We start from the raw sequence: 18,823 nt of genomic DNA on the forward strand, positions 1-18,823 counted from the left end.
TACACGGTTGTCATTTATCAGAGAGGGGGGGGGGGGGGGAATAAATCATATGCCAAAACATGATGCATAAGTGTGTATTTTTAATTGGACTTACCTTTCGCCAGCTTAAAGAAAACCAAAGCAGACTAAAGTGTTTAGAAAACTGTCATTACAGTGATTTATTATAATGAACCATGAAAATAGCCAACCAGTGCAGTGTCTGTGAGCTCCTCCCCTCGGCACAAACACACTCACACACACACACATACACGCACACACACACACGAATAATAATAATAATAACAATAATAATAATTAAAAAAAAAACAGGACAACGTCAATGTGTCCAGAGAGGGTGTAAATAAAAAATAATGCTACAGTCACGGAAACATTCAGCTTTGCCAAGAAGAGCGTTCCTATGTACAACCATGTTTGAAAAATGGGAGGCGATGGCTGCGAATTGTACAGGCGTAGAAATAGAAAAAAAAAAAAATATTTACAAACGTGTTCCTGGTGAAAGCCGGCGTAACCACCTATGATACATTTAATTACACCTTCTACAAGTAAGTAACGCTCCTTATTGAAAAAAATAAACTGCGCGGGGGAGGCGCTCGGCCCACCCGGGACCACCGAGCGCCCCGAGGAGGCCGGGCGCTCAACAGACTTCTGATGTCAGACGGAGAAATTGGACAAAAATATGTCGCTTTCTCCATACAAAACAAATGCTAGAGGAAAACCAACAGAGACAACAGACGGACCAAAGAGGAGAAAAAAAGGAGGAGGAGGAGGAGGAGGGCTAAAGGCTGGAATGTCCATTGCGAAACAAAGTGCAGTTGAACAAGAAAACGGGAGCCCCAACGAGACGCACAACAGTGAAGTCCCCCCCGTCACAGGAAGGAAGGAAGTAGAAAAGGAGAAGAGCGCCAAGAGCACCGCGTGGGGTGGGTCGGTCGGTCGTCCATCTTTTACAGTTTGTCTTGAAGATGATGTCAGTCTGTTTTGTTTTGACTTTGTTTTTTTTAAATACCCTTTTATCCAACAATCATGTTTTTCCACTGGCCATAGAAAACATATCTACAGTGCCCCGTGCCGTTCCGTGTCTGAGGTTGCAAAATGATGGAAATGTGGGAACATTTCCATGGGAAGGCCATCAAGTGAAACTGCTTTTCAATGATCGCAACCACAGCTGCAATTGGTTTTGGTGGGAGCCGAAAGTCAAATAAATAAATAAATAGATCAATCTGCGCAAATACCGTGATGTGGGAGAGCTATTCATTTGCATGGATGGATGTGGGTCTCTTTTGGAGCAATACAAAATGAACGCTGGATTTGGAAACGTTTCTCAAATGAATTGCCTTTTCCCATGGACATTTGCCAACAATTTCCATTGTTTTACAACCTGACCCTCGTCCCCAAATCCTGCTTAGGCAGAGTTCAGTGCCACCCTGTGCTCAGGTAACCCGAAGTGTGAAAGGGCGCGGAGGAGGCGGGGCCTCCTCCGCGGGCTCCGGCCGGCAGCTGGGGGGCGGCGGACGGAGCCGAGCCTTGCTGAGTCTGTTGCGGGGGCGGCGGCGGCGGCGGTGGCAGTCCGCTCTGCTGAAGGGACGGGGGATACGCCGACGGGGGCGCCGAGGGGTTGGCGAGCAATGTCGTCTGAAAGCCCGCCAAGTTTGGAAAGTGGTGGGGCTGCATCTGGGCGCCGCCCGAAGGGTTGGGCGGGGGCGGGGGCGGAGGCGGCGGCGGGGTGAGGGACAGGGGCGGCTGCTGCTGCTGCTGCTGAGCCGAGGACTGGCCCTGCGTCAGCGCCGGAGCGGCCGTCAGCATGATCTGCTGGATGGGGGCGGGCTGCAAGTTGACGTGCAGCAGGGCGGGGCCGGACATGGGGTGCGGGGGCGGCGGAGGGGGCGGCGGCGGGGCGGCCGAGGTCTGATAGTGCACGCTGTGGGGAAGAGTTTGCATCAGAGCCTGAGAGCCCGGAGAGTAGGAGGGCGTCACCGCCGCTTTGAATCCCGAGAAGGGGCCCGCCGGGGAGGCAGTCTGAGCGGGGAAGTAGGCGGTGGAGGTGGGCGGCGCCGGCGGAGGAGGAGGTGGGGGCGGCGGCGGAGGGGCAACCTGCGCATTGTACTGCACGAACGAAGGCGCCGGGACTTGGCCCGCCGTTTGGTTCTGGGAAGAGAAGAGCGCCCGCTGGCTGCGGTAGGGCGAGCCCTGAGGCTGCACGTGGAGGAGGGCCGGCCCCGGGTAGTGCACGGGGGAGGGGGGCGGCGGCGGCGGGTGCAGCTTGCTCGAGGTGGCGGCCGTGGATTTGGACTTGATGGGCAGCTGCAGGGTCTGGGTGGCCGCTCGAGGCGGACCGTCGCCGTCTTCCTCTTTCCGGCCGGAGGCTATGACAGAACAAACTGGACCGGGAGAGCCCGGCTGGGAGGAACAAAGAGAAGCATCAGAAACCAGTTGGACAAAAAAAAAAGATATGGATATTAAAAAGTGCCACATACTGCGGTGAGGACTTACTGCATGAGTCGGTGTCTTTTGAGGTCCAGGAGATGGACAGTCCCTCGGCGTCGGTGTCTCACCTCCCTCGCCGTCCCCATCTTGAACAACAGTAACAAATGCAGACATTCTGGTAAGACCATTCATTTCAAGTACAAGTCGTTCAAAGCACGAATACAGGCATGAATGGGGAAATTACTCGCAGCAGGATCGGTCAAGTATGATACAATGATTTTCCTTGGCGAGGTCTCACCTGCGTCTTTGTCTTTGCTGAGCAGCAAAGCTCTGTGGTAGCTCCGCTCGCGAGCCTGCTCCACGGATGTGGACGACGTCCTGCCCGGAAAACATCCGTTAAGCCAAAGAGAGCAAGCGGGCAGATGTCGTGACGTCATCCGCAGCCTACCATTGGACCTCTCCTCCTTCCCTCTCTCCCGCGCTCTCAGACTCCTCCGTGCTCTGCGGCTCCTTGCCGCTGCTGAGGGCTGCGGAAGAGGGAGGGGGAGGCGGAGGAGGAGGCGGCGGCGGCAAGGAAGCCTCGCTGCAGGTTTCCACGGCGACCACTGGGAACCCGTCCATGCTCAAAGGGAGCACGGTGGACACGGGCGAGCCGCAGTCCATCTTGGAGCCGCTGCGGCGAGCTTCGCGCTGTCGCTTTCTGTATTCCAGCAGGGAGACCTTGGAGACGGACGGACGGACACGCGGGCGAGCGCGGCGTTGAGTGCGGGTGTCATGGCAAAGCACAAGAGGGCGACGTTGCACCTTACAAGCTCACCTTCTTCTTCTGCGGGGGATTCTGCGAGGAGCCGCCTGCCTCGTCGCTGAGCGAGCGCGAGAAACCGGCCGAGCCGGCGTCTTCGGCGCAGGGGTAGAAGAGCGGCCCCTGGCCCTCGGCGAAAACCGGCTGGCTGGCTGACGCCGCCGCCGCCGCCACCACCACCACAGATCCCACCGCAGCGTCGGGTCTGAAGGGAGCCGGCAGGGGCTCCAGGGTGTGCGAGGGGGTGAGGTCCCTTAGGTTGGAGTTGACGGGGGAGAAGCTGAGGCCGGTGGCCGGCGTCGTCGGGCACCTCTCCGGACTCTTGATCCAGCCGGGGAAGGACGCGGAAGCGCACGTTTCGGCAGAGGAGGAAGCCTCGCTGCCGCCGGCCTCCGCCGTCACGCCGTCCGGACGGTCCTCCGCCGAGTCGGCGCACTCCACAACTGGGGGCGGCGGCGGCGGCGGCGGACTATCAGGCACTGACGACTTGGCGTCGGGCGGGAGACCGTCGCAGCTCGGCGGCCGAACGGAGGGAGACGGCATCAACGAAGGAGGCCGATCTGCCGGGTTGCTAATCTCCGACAAATTTGCTTTCGTGCTAAAGTCCGGCGAGCTTTCCGTCGAAGAGTCGCTCTGTCCAGAGGAAGAAACGTGTCAATCATGACCCGGCGCAAATGATTTTGCTCGCGTCTTACCTCCTGTGGCGTTTGCGTTGGGGTGCTGGCGAAATGCTCCGCCGGCGACTCCTCGGCTCGAGGCCGCGGCGGCGTGGCCGTCAGCGCGGGCGGCGCCGATGTCTCCGACTGCTCGGTCCGGGTGGGCGTGGCGCAAGGGGAGCCGTACGGCGTGGAGCTCTCCGACAAGCAGGCGTCCAGGGGGCTCAAGCGGCGCTTTTTCAAAGGCGTGGGCAACTCTGAAAGAAAGTCACGGGCGTCACGTGGGTGGTTTCGGCTCGTCGGGTGAGGTCGCCGATGACAAGCGGTACCGGGCAGTGAGCAAGAGCCGTTGCAGGGGAGGGGGCTGTCCGAGTCTCCGTTAATGGGCGGGCTGAGAGGACCTTCGCTGGGCATGAAGAGACTGGGTCTCCTGGCCGGACTGGTGGACCCCTCCTCCTCCAGCGCCTGCTTTAACCATCGCTGCAAAAAAGAAGGAAGAGAGAGTGAGTGAGTGAGTCGTCCGGTATGAGGAAAAACTCAATTGAATGCCGGCGACGACGATGAACAGCCACCTTCTTGCAGGAGCCGGTGGTCGGAGGCGTTTCGGGCACTTCTCTGGAGCGCCGTCTCCCGGTGGGGACGCCGGGGGCGGTGGGGCTGCGGTTGGCCAGGAAGGGCGAGGAGAAGCGGACGTAGTGTTTGGGCGTGCTGTAGACCTGCGGCGAGCAGGCCAGACCCGGAAGGGCGTTGAGCTGGGTGGCCAGAACTTCGGGGTCGCTGCTGATGCGCAGCGGTCGCTCCGGCGCCGGCTCCGGGGTGCGCGCCGCCGAGCCGTCGGGCTGCTTCTCGCCCACCCATTCGCTGACAAAGTGCTGCGGAGACAAAATAGATGAGCACCGGCGGCTCGCTCGTCACGGCCACGTCACAGCCACGTCACGGCCACGTCACGGCCACGTCACGGCCACGTCACGGCCACGTCACGGCCACGTACCTTTTTCGTTTTAAAACTCTTGCTCCCGGGGCGGTTTCGCTCGGGCGCCGGCGAGTTGCTGTGCGGCGGGCTGGCGTCCGGCGGCTGGGCGGCGACGGGCTCGGGCTCCGGCGCGCTGAGCGGCTCTCCCTCGAGGGGCTCCGTGTTCAGAGGCTCCACGGGCTCTGCCGGAGAGCCCGGCGCCAAGTCGGAGCAAGTGCTGATGGTGCGAGCTCGCCGCCGCTGCTGGCCGATGTGCGTGCGGTTCCGCGAGAAGCTCTTCCTGTTCCGCGAGCCTTTCACCTTGGCCGGCTTCAAGCCCGGCTCCTCTTTGACCTCTTGAAGAGGTGGCTAGGGACACACACACGGGAGGGATACTTTTGTTCCAAACCGTTTTACATTTCAAGAGGCAGTTTCTCGAGCGTCCTACCTGTACGAGCGAGGGGGAGTCGGCCGCCTCGGGGGTGGCCGGCGGCTCCTCCTTGATGTCGCTGCGCCCCCCCAGCTCGGGCTTGACGCTGCCGATACGTTCCAGCGCCTGCTCCCGCCGCTTCTCCCGCTTCTCCATGCGCGCAAAGGCCTGCAGGATGGCCTCCATCTTGCGCTCCTCTCGCGTCTGCGGGGAGAAATTACACAACAGAGCGTTTGAGTCGTTATTAATCGGGGGTCACGCGGAGCGCCGCGAGGGGTTAATTAACGCTTGGGGGGGGGACAGAAGCCGCTAAGAGAACTGGAAGCCCCTCGGGTCAAGACGGAGGAAAAGTCAAAAGGAACACTGCAGGGGCAAGACAAGCAGCGAGCAACAACTCCGGGAAGACAAATAATAAGTAGCAAGGTCAACTATGCGGAGTGGACCAGACTAAGTGCCGGGCGTAGGTTCCCAAACTAAATGTCTTTATGCCGACCCCCTCCCTCACAATTAGGCAGACTCCATCCCTCACTGAGCCCTGTGGCGGCGCGCCGGCTGGCGAATGATGAGTCAGCGACTTTACGCCCAGGGAAACCAAATGACTGCGGGGTAATTTCCAGAGCGCGCACGTGCGTAAACTTTCCAGCGTTTAGTCGCCCCCTGCCCACTCCTTTTGAACCCTCTCGTGTGTCGGGAACGTAATGGAGCGCACTGGCGACCCTTTTATTCAGTGTGTGGAGGGACTGAAGGTCTTTTTTTTTCGTGTACCGCGTAAAACACAAAGCAACAGAAATGAGCAAAGCAAAGTAAACGGGAGGCAAAAGCGAGACACATTTTGGGGCGGGGGAGGTTTCGGTACTGATGAAGAGGAGGGAGGCGGCTGTACCTAAAGCGAGCCACAACTATCAGCCACACACACAAGTGGGGCGAGGAAAGGGGGGGGGGGGCGCGACTGCGTTGTCAATTTCTCTCATCTTCGCTCTTTGCTGGGCGACGGCAGGAAAGCTACTCAAAAGCTGAAACGGCGCCGTTTTGCCGTGGCCACACTTACCATCTTCTTCCTCCTCTCGGCAATCTGTTCGTCTGACTCCGTCTCTACTTCATTGCTAACCGACGTTTTGTCTTCTAGATCCTCAAATAAGTCGGGATCCTGTAAAAGGGAGTGGGGGTGGGGGGTTGGGGAGGGAGAGGCGGCGCCATGACGCTTTTTTTTTGTCATTCAAGTCTGGCTACAGACGAGAGGGAGAACAGGTGAGAGCAGCGGAAGGTGAGGAGGGAGAGTGGGTGGGTGGACGGGTGGGTGGGGCGGTCACCCCAGATGGGGTAAAGGTATCGGGGTGTCGCGTATTCTGCACGTGCATAAAACAACAACCTGGATGTGCACCTAGTAATTAAGTGCCAGCACCTCGAGTCAACTCAAAAGGAAAAAGATCAAGGAGCAACAGCGGAAACGGCATGCGGAGACGCACCCACCGTGGGAAACATGTCATCAAGTATGGAGGTCAACAAGAAATAACACTTTTTTTCCACCTGGTTGTTAGAGATGGAGAGTCGAAGGGGCGAGAGTTTCCTCTGCTTGCAGTCGCCCACGCTCTTGCTCTTCCCCTCGCAGTCCACGCCCAGGTTCTGGTTCTGGCTCAGGTCCTCGCGGCCCGGATCCTTGTCCTTGCGGCTGTTGCGCCGTCGCCCGCCCGAGCCCAGGTTCTCGGTGGGTTCCTGGTTGTGCTTGAGCACGGGGCACTCGGGGTTGCCTTTCACGCAGGCACAGTCCACCTTGTATTTACTGCACAGCGAGAAAAAAACGGTGAGCGCCCAGGGCCGGCCGCGTCGTCTCGGGGAGGGACGGCGGTCCGGGGTCGAGCGCGCCACTCACCAGCTGCCGTAGTCGTAATCGAAGCCGATGGTGATCTCCGCGCCTTTGCCGATGGGCCTCAGCGAGTAAATGTACAAGTGTAACATGCCGTCCTCGATCACGTGCCGCACCTGCGGCAGCGAGAGCGTTAGGGATGACCGCCGCCGATCGGCGACAGTGCGATTGGGGGCGGGGGGGTGGCCTCACCTCGGCGTTGGGGGTGCAAGAGCGGCGGACGAAGCGCGCTTCGTTGCCGAAGCTGCGTGCGTCCACGCACATCTCCAGCCCGTCAAATTTGGAGTAAAATAACACAAAGGGGTAAGGTCTGGAAGAACCAAAGAAAGAAAGAAATCATCATCAGGGATTTGCAATTCCACCTTTAAAAATCCAAAATGCCGCTTGTTTTTTTGTTTTTGGCGTGTTCCGTTCACGGACCTCTTGAAGAAGTATCCATTGGCTTCAAACTGCTGCCGAAGCATAAACTTGCCCCTGTACTCGATGATGAGGGAATCCGGGGCCAAGTCCCTCACGGCCTTGAGGATCTTCTTGTTCTTTTGAATTTGACTCTGCGCAGAGGAGAGAGAGAGAGAAAAAAAAAAAAAGTGCAGCATGAGACATATGCCTGGCAAAGCTGAGAAAGGACCAAACGATGGCGGTACCTCCACCGGGGGCTTGAAGGACGCCGGGTGCGTGTTGTAAACCAGGCTCTTGCCGTCGCCTTGCTCCTTGACGCGCAGCAGCACTTGCACGTCCTCGCTGTACTGATTGCTGCTGGCCTCCTCGTAGCGCTCCATCCACGTCTTGATCTTGTTCTCCCACAGCGCCGGGTGCTCCGTCGGGTCCTGCTCGGGGGCGGCGCCCTGCACGCGCAGGAACGGGGCGGGGTCAGTCGGGGGTCGGCGCCGGGAAGACCGTCTCGTTGCGCCGCGTCCGTTTTTTACCTTTACTCTGGAGGACTTTCTGGAGCCCTCTCGGAAGGCCTGCGGGGACAAATTCAAATATCAACGGAAGGGAAAGCGTGCCACGAGGAACGTTTGGGTGACATTTTCAGATGAACCCAAACGGCCGGCCGCAGACCCGTTACCTTCTTAGCTCGCGCGGAAGACGCCGGGGCGTCCTTTTCCACGCTCTTCTTCCGCTTCTTGTCCACCTGCTTGTTGCCGAGGCGCCCGGTGGTGAGGGTGATGGTGGTGGGCGTGTGCTGGAAGGTGGAGTAGAGCTCCAGAGGCACCTCGTCGCCGCTCTCCGTGGCGCTGGTGTCCCCATCTACTTGAATGACAAGATGAGACGCAATTCTCAATGTGTCCAGCAGGTGTCGCTGTTCAAGGAGGTGTCCCCCGACATGTCACAACTACTGGCAACGATGAAGTGAAGGCTGCTCAAAGTTGGAATATGACATTGCAATGGCTGGCGCGATGACGTCATCGCATTGCATTGCATTGCATTGCAAATTTGGAGGAAATGAGTCTGGCAGACTCGCTTGGTTTTTGGGACTTCACGTAGGTGCTATTATTACTCAGGCTGCGACAGAGAAAATCATTGTGTTATTTAGCGGGAAAGTCATTTGAGTCACGTCTCCAAAAGTTTCCATACAACCTTCGGTAGCCTAATCAACTAAAATTGAAAATTCAAACCATTTGGAAAACTTTCTATTCAGCAACGATTTAACATTTGCTTTGTTGAATCTAGCAAGAATAGCGTTTGGTCCTACCCGACAAACACTCCCGCTTCCTGGTCTGCAGGAGGATGGCCCTCTCGCGGTCCAGGTGTCTGGGCTGGCAGCGCTCGCACAGGTACGTCTCGGGAATGTTCTGCCTGTCGATGCCCATGCAGTCGATGTGCTGCCAGGCGCTAGAGCGAAGGAAAATCAAACGAGGTTTGAGTCATCCGGGGACGGACGGGGGAAGGCGGCCAAGGCCAACCTGCACTTGTCGCAGCAGATCATGTAACCGTCGTCGTGCGTGAAGCCGCAGATGCAGCGGGTTATGTCGGCTCCGTAGCTGCCATCCTCGGAGGTGCTGAGCGTGGTGCCCGTTGATGCTTCGTCCTGGCCGCCCGGAACAAACAACCCCCCATCGCCCTGACGGATCAACATGGAGGGGGGAGGCGAGGCCGGCGGAGTGGGCGGGGGCCGCGCCCCATAGTTGTGGTCCTGCGGGCCAGAGAAGGCGTGAGGCCCCAGGGTCCCGGAGCGGGGGGGGGGGGGCGTCCGGGTCGCTACTCACAGCGTAAGGCAGGCCGATGTAACTGTGGGAATGGTGAGAGCTGCTGTAGATCTGGTGCGGGTAGCTGGACTTTTCTACCACCACGGGGCTGGCCTCCACCGACTCTGGTCTGCAAACACACGCGCCGTACTCGTGTTAGCCAGCGCGCAAGAGCTAATTTCTTTTCCATGTTGGCACGCGCGCGCCTGTCTGTCGACAAGGCGGGTCGTCGGACGGCAATCGTTTGTCGGGTTGGCTCACGCCAAACCTGTCGATCTACTTTGCGAGAAAGAAAAAAAACAAAAAAGCCTGAGAGCCTGTTTGGCCGTTTGTGACCAACCCGACTCACTCTTCGTGGTCACATGGCGGACGTGTTTTATGGAGGAAATGGCATGATCGAGAGGGAAGTAGCCACATTTTAAGCTTTGCTCGGAGAGAAGAAGAAGAAGGAAAAAAAAAAAAAAAAAAAGGCACGTTGAAACAAACGTGAGAAAACTGCGTCAAGTTTAAAGAAAAAAATTAATCAAGCTAATTCAGCCTGTTGCGCTAAAGTAAAAGAGGTAAAAGTCACAATTCAGCGTCAACAAGCCATGCAGCATTTCACACGCCCCCCCCCACAGCTTTTCTTCTTCTTAGTTTTACATTTTTAAAGAGCCACTATGAACAATTTCCGACAGGTCGGACGACATTTAAAAAGGCAAAGTTGCTGCGACGCAACTGGGCATTTTTTTCTGTACCTGTCACAAGTCCTCGCAGAACATGCCGCTCAAAAAAGTCAACACTTCCTGCACACAGCGCCGTCGTCAAAGTGAAAAACCGAACAAGTGTGTGCACGAGGTCTGGAGGCGGAACCGTGTTGAGGCGTGTGTGTGGCACTTGTTTGTGTGTCTACACTACTGATTAACTGCCACACTGGCGCTCCTAACCGTCGCGGGCGTGAAAGACACTGACGAGAGAAAAAATAATAAAAGAAAAGGCAGCACAGCTTTTTCCCAATCAATCATTGACACCACTTTTAGGTCACTAATGATCCAAAATATACAGAACAACGTGCCAAATAATGAATGTGACTTTTCACTCACAATTGACTGATTCTAAATCATCATCTCAACAAACAAATTTGGATGGTTTTAAAAAGAGTGTTAATTGGTCTTACAATTACAAAATGTTTGGATGGTCTCAAAATAGTTTCTTTTTTTCCCCAGCTATGGCAAGAAATTGCGGCAGCCACACTTGTAGCGTCAAGTGCGTCAACAAGTTGAGCAGTGTGTGTGGAGGGGAGGACATTTGAATATGAGCATAGCTGGAGGCTTTGGATCATTCATGTGAAGTTGATGCACCGAGGGAGGATCCGGCCGGACGGACGGACAGACGGCCGGCCGGCGCAGGTGTGGAAACAACTGCCTGTGTGTCTTTCAATGTTGTATTAATTGGGGAGTAGCTGTGGCTCCATACATGAAAAAAAAAAAAATAAGCCACGGAAGAAAATCGGACAAACGGAGACGGGCGGCCAGAGGCAACGCCTTCGCTCCTCGCTTGGCTGCCATGGCAACGCTCCCAACTCCGCCAGCGTGCGACTGTGGATGACGAGCGCAGGCGCAGGCACAGGCACGCAGGCGGGCACATGCTGCATGAGCCAACAGCTGGCCGCCCCGCCGCATACTTGAGCGCAAAAAAGGCCACGACGCAACTCCCCGCCGCCATCTTTTCCCTCGGCGCGGCCATTTTTGCGGAGGGACAAAAGAGCGAGCGAGTGAGCGAGCGGCGCGGTCAAGAAGGGCCACGGGCGGGAGCTTTGTTGTGAGGGCCACCTGTCACTCACGCCGCTGCCGTGGAAACAAGCCTTGCGCAGTGCAGAGGGGAGGAAAGAGGAGGGATGGGGTGGGGGGCATGGGCAGATACCATGGCAACACAAGCTGTCACCGCAACAGCTCTGATGAAGGCAAAAAGGGGGCGGGGCCTCTCCCTGCTTTAAAGAGCCCGTCTCCCTTCCCTCCTCGTGAGTGGATGACGCGTGTTATTCTTTAGTCATGCGAGAGCATCTTGCTTCGTTGAAAGCCACGCCAATGTCCTTGACGAGCAAACGGGGGGGGGGGGGGGGGCCGAGCACAACGTCAGGCTTGTTGCCATGACAGCGCGCACCTTTCTGCCTCAGCGGCGCGCACATGAGCACGCATCAGGCGGCAAAACGCTAGCGATGCGGGCGGGCAAAACGCTGCCTGCTGCCATTTTGACACGGGCGGATGCAGTTGGCGGCGGCAGCGCTTAAGTGCCAGAACAATCGATGGAGGGGGGCGGCGCAACTGTCCATTAGCGCAAGTTGCTCTCCTGTAATTGCTTAGGAAGCATCGCTATTACGGATATTTAATAAGAGGAGCTCAAAGGGGGGAAACGGGTTGAAACTTTGACGAGCCGCGCGTGGACCGCTGCCAAAACGGATCTTGCGTGCTTTTGTGAATCAAACTTAGGCTTGACTTTTGTCATGAGGTTCTGTTTTTGGGGGGGGACATGACAAGCTATACTATACGCAAGACGGATACTTACTCAGAGCCCGCCGCCATGTCCAGGTACGAGGCGTCTGCTGCTGTGTCCACCCCCGCGGGGATGACTATGCTCATGACGTTCTCTGCTGATCAGTTCTTGTCCTACTGAGTCCAGAGAATGGCAGTCCAAAACACTGAGGCATGCCAGCCACAGCAGTCATCGCAGACATCTAAGTGCATCCACGAGGCCTGGTCGGGGGAGGACAGACAGACAGACAAGAGATGTCGGGGGGGTCACAACCAAACATGTCAACATACAACAAGTTAAGCTAAGCGAAGCTAAAGCTGCACTTTGAGTGAGCTCCCACAAAGGGGAGCAAGAGAACACACACGGGATAAAGGAAAACACACGGGGAGCGTTTTCTTTTCTTTTGGTGCCCCCTTGTTTGTCTGGTGACGTTTAAAAGGCTGTGACTGCGGGGAATGTTGGTGGGAACTTGTGTGTGTGTGTGTTGTGAACATCCAGACAGGAGCATGTGTGTCAGAGTGGCTGGCCCGGATACACAGCATACTCTGTTGATAAGCAGGATTAGCGGCAAGGGGACAGATGACGGGACCCAACAGGCTGGAGGTCGCGCCGACAAACAAAAGGCAGACGGACGATATTGAGTGAACGAGATGCGCTCGCACCCTCCGAGCCCGATCAATCGCAGGAAGACGACCCCGACCCAAAAGTGTACACGCACCCCCTGACCCGCCCCATTCCAAGCCGGCAGGGTGAAAGGACTCGTTGAAACAAGGGGACGGGGCGCTTTGCCAACCACAACAACCAAACGTCGGACTAGCCCTTTCCTTTGCGTTATCAAACGGCGGCAGTGTGTTTGTGACCAATTGGCTGGACTCCCACTTCATCCCGAGGCTGGCTTCCCGTCTCAGGAACGACGGCGCAACCGAGGAGGCGCACAAAAGGCGGCAGCGAGAGAGCAAGCGGTGGGGGGGGAAGAAGAAGAAGAAGAAAAAAAAAAAAAAAGAAAGAAAACCAGCACGGTACAGCAGCATTCCAGACTAAATCTGAGCTTTGACTGCCTCCGTGTGCTCCTCCCACTTCCCTTACAGGAGCTGTCCGTCCGTCACCCTCGGAGTCAAGCGTCCAAGAAAAAGAAAAGGAGGGGAGGCGGAGGGTAGAACACCACTCTTTCCTTTGCCCAGTCACCCCACCCAGCCGGATTTCTTTCCCTCCTCTGTGCACTTCCTAAATAAACCAGAGCCGCAGAGCGGCCGACGGGGGTCCGCCTGACAGTGACGCCGCGCGGCCGCGACCCCGCGTGGACTCTGGGTGGCGACGTGGAGCTCACGCAGAGTGTAAAACAGCCCGGGAGTGCCGCCGCGCGAGCACAGTGGCGTCATTGTACGCAGAAGAAGAGCACCAAGAAGTGGCCTTTCTCAGCCTGGCTAGGGAAAACCCAGACTCCTTTGCATGTTTTCGTTACTCTTTCCGCGGAAAGAAGATGGGTTCTTTTGATAAGGGGGGGGGGATGCAAACTCCGACACCCCCCTCCAACTATTCTTGCCAAACAGCAAACAGATGTGCCTTGACACCGTCCCGGTAGGCGGCTGGAGTGACTCAGCTAGCGAGCGAGGGAAATCAAACAAACGTATGACCCGGATGGAATGTTTCCACGGTGACCGCAACGGCACACGTCCGGCCTGCTCTTTGAACAAATCGCTTCAAGTGTCAACACAGTCTCTCAAATATATAGATCCACACGGTAGAAAATGGCGCGAGACTCCTTCAAAAGCATTTCGGAGGATGACGACAGACGTGTTTGCGCCCACTACCTAGCAACCGGCAAAGGGACGAGGGGCATTTCCCCGGGCTGGAGGGGGGGGGAAGCAAATTAAGAAAACAAAAGGAAGTCTCGGGGACTGCGTTTACAAGCATGTAAAAGCTTTTACGACAGCCCGAGTGCCACAAATAATGACAAATGCTATTATTGTCACCATGCGGAAGCACATACACGACTCCCGCCTCAAACAGGTCTCCGCAGGTCCGACTGCGGCAGTCATTTATGACCCAGCGCGTGCGGTGGGCGATGTTACGTCACCGACCCACATCAATGCTGGAGCCTGTTAAAAATCCGACCCAGAACCACTTGTGCCACAGAGGAGGTAGTCCGCCCTCCTGCATAAAAAGAGGGATCTGTTACAGGGCACCCGGTGGCACAAAAACAGGTTACCTGAGCCGAGCCTCCTCCGCCCAGCTGGGAGGTCACGTGAGCGCTCGACAGGAGCCTCGCGCGTTTGTCTTAAGTGGATCTCCCGGGGTGTGGGTACCACACGAGTGAGATCACTCCGGGGTAGGTGGGTGGGTTGGTGGGTTGGGGGTTGTGACACACAAACACACGCTAGCCCTACATGGACAGATCTGCTGGGATGACAACGCTTGACCGAAACAGACGCGAGACCATTTGAAAAAAACAAAAAACAAATGCGCTCTTCTGTTCTGCCTTGACAAATTTGTTATCAACCTCCAGTGAGAGGAGCCGTCTCTATGGGCAGTGGGGAATAATAATAATGCATTTATCCACTGACGGACGCCTTTGTCGTCTCCAAAGCTCCTGAGGTCTCCAGCCAAAAGGCAACACAAAATGACAAAAGTCTGAACTACAACAGAAATAACTCATTTGCTCCAAATGTGCTTGCGCGTGTTGCTTTTAGACGGCGCGTGTATTTGGAGACGGCAGAAGAAGGTCGTGTGTTTCGTCCAATATGACAGCAACATTGGTCTTCGTCTTTCCTTCTTTTTTAGCGCCATCTCTTTTCCCAAGACAAATAAAAGTACGCTTTGCAAGCGACTGTTATGACAATAAAACGTATGTGCGTGTGTAGTTGCTTCCCGGTGAGAGTGTCGGCGCTGCAGTGAGGGCTGCCGGTAGGGGTGTGGAGGCGACAACGTTGCTATTATGTTACCACAACAGGCTGGCCGCGGACGCCATTTTCCTGAGGCTTTCTCGTCGCCGCAAAGCCGGCGGAGGTTCGCCAGCCGCGGGGAACCACCCTGCCCCGCGCTCGCCCGCCTCGCTCCCCGCATAGGCGAGCCGAAGTAGCCGCCCGTTCGACGAGCGTTTGCTTTCTGCGCGCCCGTGTGTGTCAAGAGTTCGTCGAAAGCCAAGCTAGCCAGCTAATGGGCTAGCAATTATGTCAGCCACTTTTGGACGGATCGAAACGACGAGCGGAGCGTCGCGACGACGCAAAAGCGCCCCGCTTGTCCGACGTTGTTACACGGAAGAGTGAGACACATTGATAACAGGAGGGTAAATCCACTTTGTGTCGTCAGTGAAGGTCAAAACGGCGGCGAATGGAATACTACGTAATGGGTGCTAGCGGGGCTAAGCTAGCAGCGACAATGAAAAGTGGGCTAATGTTTTGTATGCGCATAAACAGGAAGAGGCGATCACGACTGCGTTAGTCGACTCACATTGGCATTTACAATACAATTACTCGCCTGTGTGTTACTCTGTACGGCGCCTCTCTTTTTAACATATTTATTTAATTACAAACTGTATGACACGGGGCGTCCCCTCCCCCATGCTTGCAGCATTCGAACCCAAACACGCTTCAAAATCAACATCAAATCACCTTGCTTTCACAAGTCAATGTATGTTAAAGAAAAAATACGGAAACCTTCACGTCCCTTGGGGGAGCTTTCTTCTATTATTCAATTCATTTTTGCCTCGTCTAAAAAGCCCCCAGGAGCATGAGATCACTGCGCAATGTAAGGGCAGGCGTTTAAACCATTTCAGCGGCTGTTTGCATGCAACTCGGGGACTCAACTCAAATTCTTGTACGTTTGTTTACATGAATGCCGGAGCTTATTGTTTTCGGAGGCGCTCGAGTTTGGACGGACGGAAATGAGCCGCTGCGTGCGAGCAAGCTCGGAGTCGCTTCGACTACATTGAAGTTTGCAACTAACGCACATTATCTTGTTGACTATACACAAGACATCCCACAAGCTTCGATCGCGTCGCTAAAAGACGTAATTCGGGACCATGTCGATGGGAAGCAGCCATGTAAATAATGTGCAAAGGTTTCGGGCTGAAACGGTGCGCAATGTGGCCCGTAACGACACCGTGCCGAACCGCGACCGGTGTCAACTGCTACGACCAAAAAAGTACTTACCCAAACATTGGATCGGTTGCAGCTCGGCGTAGATTCTATTTTATCGATCGTCTTAACAAAGCCTTGACATTATAAGCGTTACGCCCCCCCCCCCTTCCAAATCGTGAGGTTCGATCAGGCTTATGTCTATCTCTGCTCACTTGTCTTCAATTCAGCGATCACTGCGATTTACACACATTCTATGCAGCTTTTTATGACGTTTAATGTACGGCCACCCAAACGTTGCCACTCCGTAGCTGTCAAGCTAATTTGAGCTAATAGCATGTGCGAGCTAGTAGGAAGCAAGCGCTCTTTTGACGTTGCCAACTTGACACATTAGCAGCTCACGTCACCTGGCTATTTCTCCTCAAATGCTCCGTGAATTCACTTTCAACGCGGTAGCCGAGCACTTCTATACACAAGTGAGGCTAAGCTAGCATGTGGGCTACACACAGCTGATACAACGTTAGCCAGCATTAGCGCGATGTGCCAGCTAAAGTAAAGCCAACAATAGCCTTCCAGCTCGGATTTGTGCTAACCTGACATGAACAGCAAACTGCGATGTACTTACAGTCTTATATCCACGTCGGGGGAGTCCAGGAGACGAATTAGGCAGCGGGGCAAGACCCTCGCCGCTGTCCACGCAGCCTCCACAACCAAAACAATACTTGTGTCCACACACTGCGGCTCACTAGCTGAAAAAAGCTCAAAAACGTTAGGATTCTCGCCTCGTCCTCGAGATAGTCCTCTCCTGTCCAAAATTCCGCGCCGCCTCTGGTGCTGCACAAGGGGTGGGAGGACCGGGTCGGCGCAGGAACTCAAAAGGGGGGGAGCGTTAAAAACAAACTATTCGCCGGGCAAAGAGCGACTTTTCGAAATTAGATCCCCCTCACAAGCAGTCTCTTTTCCCTTTGCAAAAATGGCGGCCCTGCCAGGACTGTGGTGACTCCGCCTCCCTCCGCCGTCCCCCCCCCCCTCCCTCCTCACTTCGGGGCCCCGCTCCCCTGCACCTCCCCCTCCCGTCAGTAAGAGCGACGCCCCGCCTCCTCGTGCTGCGGGGTGACACGGCCCATTGCACAGGGGCCGCCGTGCCCGATGCGCGCGCACGTCCGTGTTTCCTCTCCTGAGGCCGGTTGTCTTTGATTTGAATGATAAAATCTCACTTTTTGCCCTTAGTGCCTCTATACTTCTAATCAGCTGGGGGATCAATATCGTTTTCACGAGGTTTGGCTTACTTTCAAGTCCTTGCAATTAGAGAAGACATTATGTATTTACTTTATAACATGACAAAAAGATTTGAAACAATATATTACATCATCCCCACCAGAAATACTGATGATTAGACATCAACAGACTGTCCCATGTTTCATTTACAGACTTAATGCTGATTGTGAAGGCCCGGAGCAGATATTGCATGGCAATAGAAGCAGTGCAGCTAGAAGAGAACTGCTATGAAAAGCAAAATGAAGAGACTTTTGGGAATAAATTCATAGAAATGTACAGAATTTAAGTTAGAAATGTAGATCACTGCTTCTGAGTGTTTAAGCCAGCAGAAAAAGAGGCCTGCCCCTTTTTCCTTTTTATTTTGTTACTAGTATTTATTGACAAGATGTGTTGGATGCCCGGATGAAGGAAATCCCTAACCCAAAGCAGCAAGACAGCTAAACTCTTATGTAACCCTTTACACAAGGACATGTTTTAAATACAGCGTCGAGGGCGCAAAAGTAGGTATATTTTTCTCATTTTTAGGATGGGAAAAAAACTTTTAAGTAAAAAAAAAAAAAAAACGGAGTACAATCTCATATGGTCAAATTGTTGTCCTTTAACATTTTCACATTCCAGAAGTATTTTCACACAGACGTCTTGATATAGATATATGAGATAATATAAATAGTGAATAGAAACAGCCACAAAAATCCCAAGGAGGGTGTTAAGACGATGTTTATTGAATTGCTCCGTTTACATAATCTGCCGCGCAGTGCATCCTACATAATGTGATATCTATACAATATGATATGCTATATACAATATGTATATTACGTTGCGTCAAACCTCAGTAGAATTCCCTCATCATCATCATCACAACGTTGGCGAGGATGTCCGTCCTTCCTCCCTCCCTCCTCCCTCCTCCCTCCTTCCTCCCTCCCACCGTTTCCACGCAGCGCACTCGAACCCTTCCCCCACAAGCAAAGCGCAGCTCCTCGCGCATGCGTACTCCCCTCACCGCATCGGCTGCTTTTCAAAGGCGTAGCAAAGCAGCCCCTTTTTCTTTTCTTTTTTTCCTCTCCCCTTTTGCATTCCTTCCTCTTAGCCCGACGCAGTTAGCCGAGGAGCGGCTTAAAATGTCAACTGTTTTTGAGCCATCAAGGCGGAGGTGCTGGGGGGGGGGGTGTGACACAGCGAGCAAACAGCCCGAGAGGATCGAACTTGTGAATGAAGCGTCGCGTTTTGCCACCCCCCCCCACCCTCGGCGACTTAACGACGAGAGCGTCTAAATGATAGCCATTCACCGTGAATCAAACTAAAACCATGTTTTATTCCGTTCGCTCTAGTGTATGTTGTGTGAAGCACTTGGATTGAGATGACATCATGCGGTTAGAATTCAGTGGGCGGGCTCTGAGCTCTGAGGGGAGAGGGGCGCAGCCGGAGAGCCATCCCGGCGCCATTAGCCTCCAATGTCGCAGCGACGGACATCTACAACAAACCCTTTTATTTTTTGTTTTGGGGGAAATCAGTCGACGGCACAACGTCATATTCGATTTTAGCAGGACTCGGATTAGCCGTATCGAGCGTCTGATGAGGATATTTCGCTTATTCTTTTAACTCTAGTCCCGCCGTCGACGAGAAACAAGATGGCGCCCACAT

General features: G+C 54.9%; 1 protein-coding gene across 7 annotated transcripts; it reads right to left on the minus strand.

The window, feature by feature from the left end:
• Nucleotides 1-133: 133 nt before the first annotated feature.
• Nucleotides 134-16,943, minus strand: kmt2e (lysine (K)-specific methyltransferase 2E). Of its 7 annotated transcripts, none has more exons than XM_085902420.1 (23): nucleotides 16,530-16,943; nucleotides 11,862-12,049; nucleotides 9,339-9,447; nucleotides 9,036-9,265; nucleotides 8,825-8,964; nucleotides 8,198-8,379; nucleotides 8,055-8,093; nucleotides 7,773-7,973; nucleotides 7,549-7,679; nucleotides 7,321-7,438; nucleotides 7,135-7,244; nucleotides 6,792-7,044; nucleotides 6,313-6,411; nucleotides 5,283-5,468; nucleotides 4,874-5,203; nucleotides 4,455-4,754; nucleotides 4,212-4,362; nucleotides 3,922-4,139; nucleotides 3,242-3,859; nucleotides 2,873-3,144; nucleotides 2,723-2,802; nucleotides 2,491-2,570; nucleotides 134-2,397 (listed from the first exon to the last, which is right to left on the minus strand). In XM_085902420.1, exons 2-23 carry the CDS (start codon nucleotides 11,933-11,935, stop codon nucleotides 1,414-1,416), a joined length of 4,905 nt encoding a protein of 1,634 aa, XP_085758546.1. In that variant the 5' UTR covers nucleotides 11,936-12,049; nucleotides 16,530-16,943; the 3' UTR covers nucleotides 134-1,413. The 7 variants fall into 7 exon arrangements, with proteins under 7 accessions (XP_085758546.1, XP_085758548.1, XP_085758547.1 ...); XM_085902422.1 differs by having other exon boundaries at nucleotides 7,773-7,955; nucleotides 8,198-8,382; XM_085902421.1 differs by having other exon boundaries at nucleotides 7,779-7,973; nucleotides 8,198-8,382.
• Nucleotides 16,944-18,823: the final 1,880 nt, after the last annotated feature.

This window comes from Syngnathus leptorhynchus, chromosome 21 (genome assembly GCF_054491065.1).
Source record: "Syngnathus leptorhynchus isolate UIUO chromosome 21, UIUO_Slep, whole genome shotgun sequence".
Lineage (NCBI taxonomy): Eukaryota > Metazoa > Chordata > Actinopteri > Syngnathiformes > Syngnathidae > Syngnathus > Syngnathus leptorhynchus.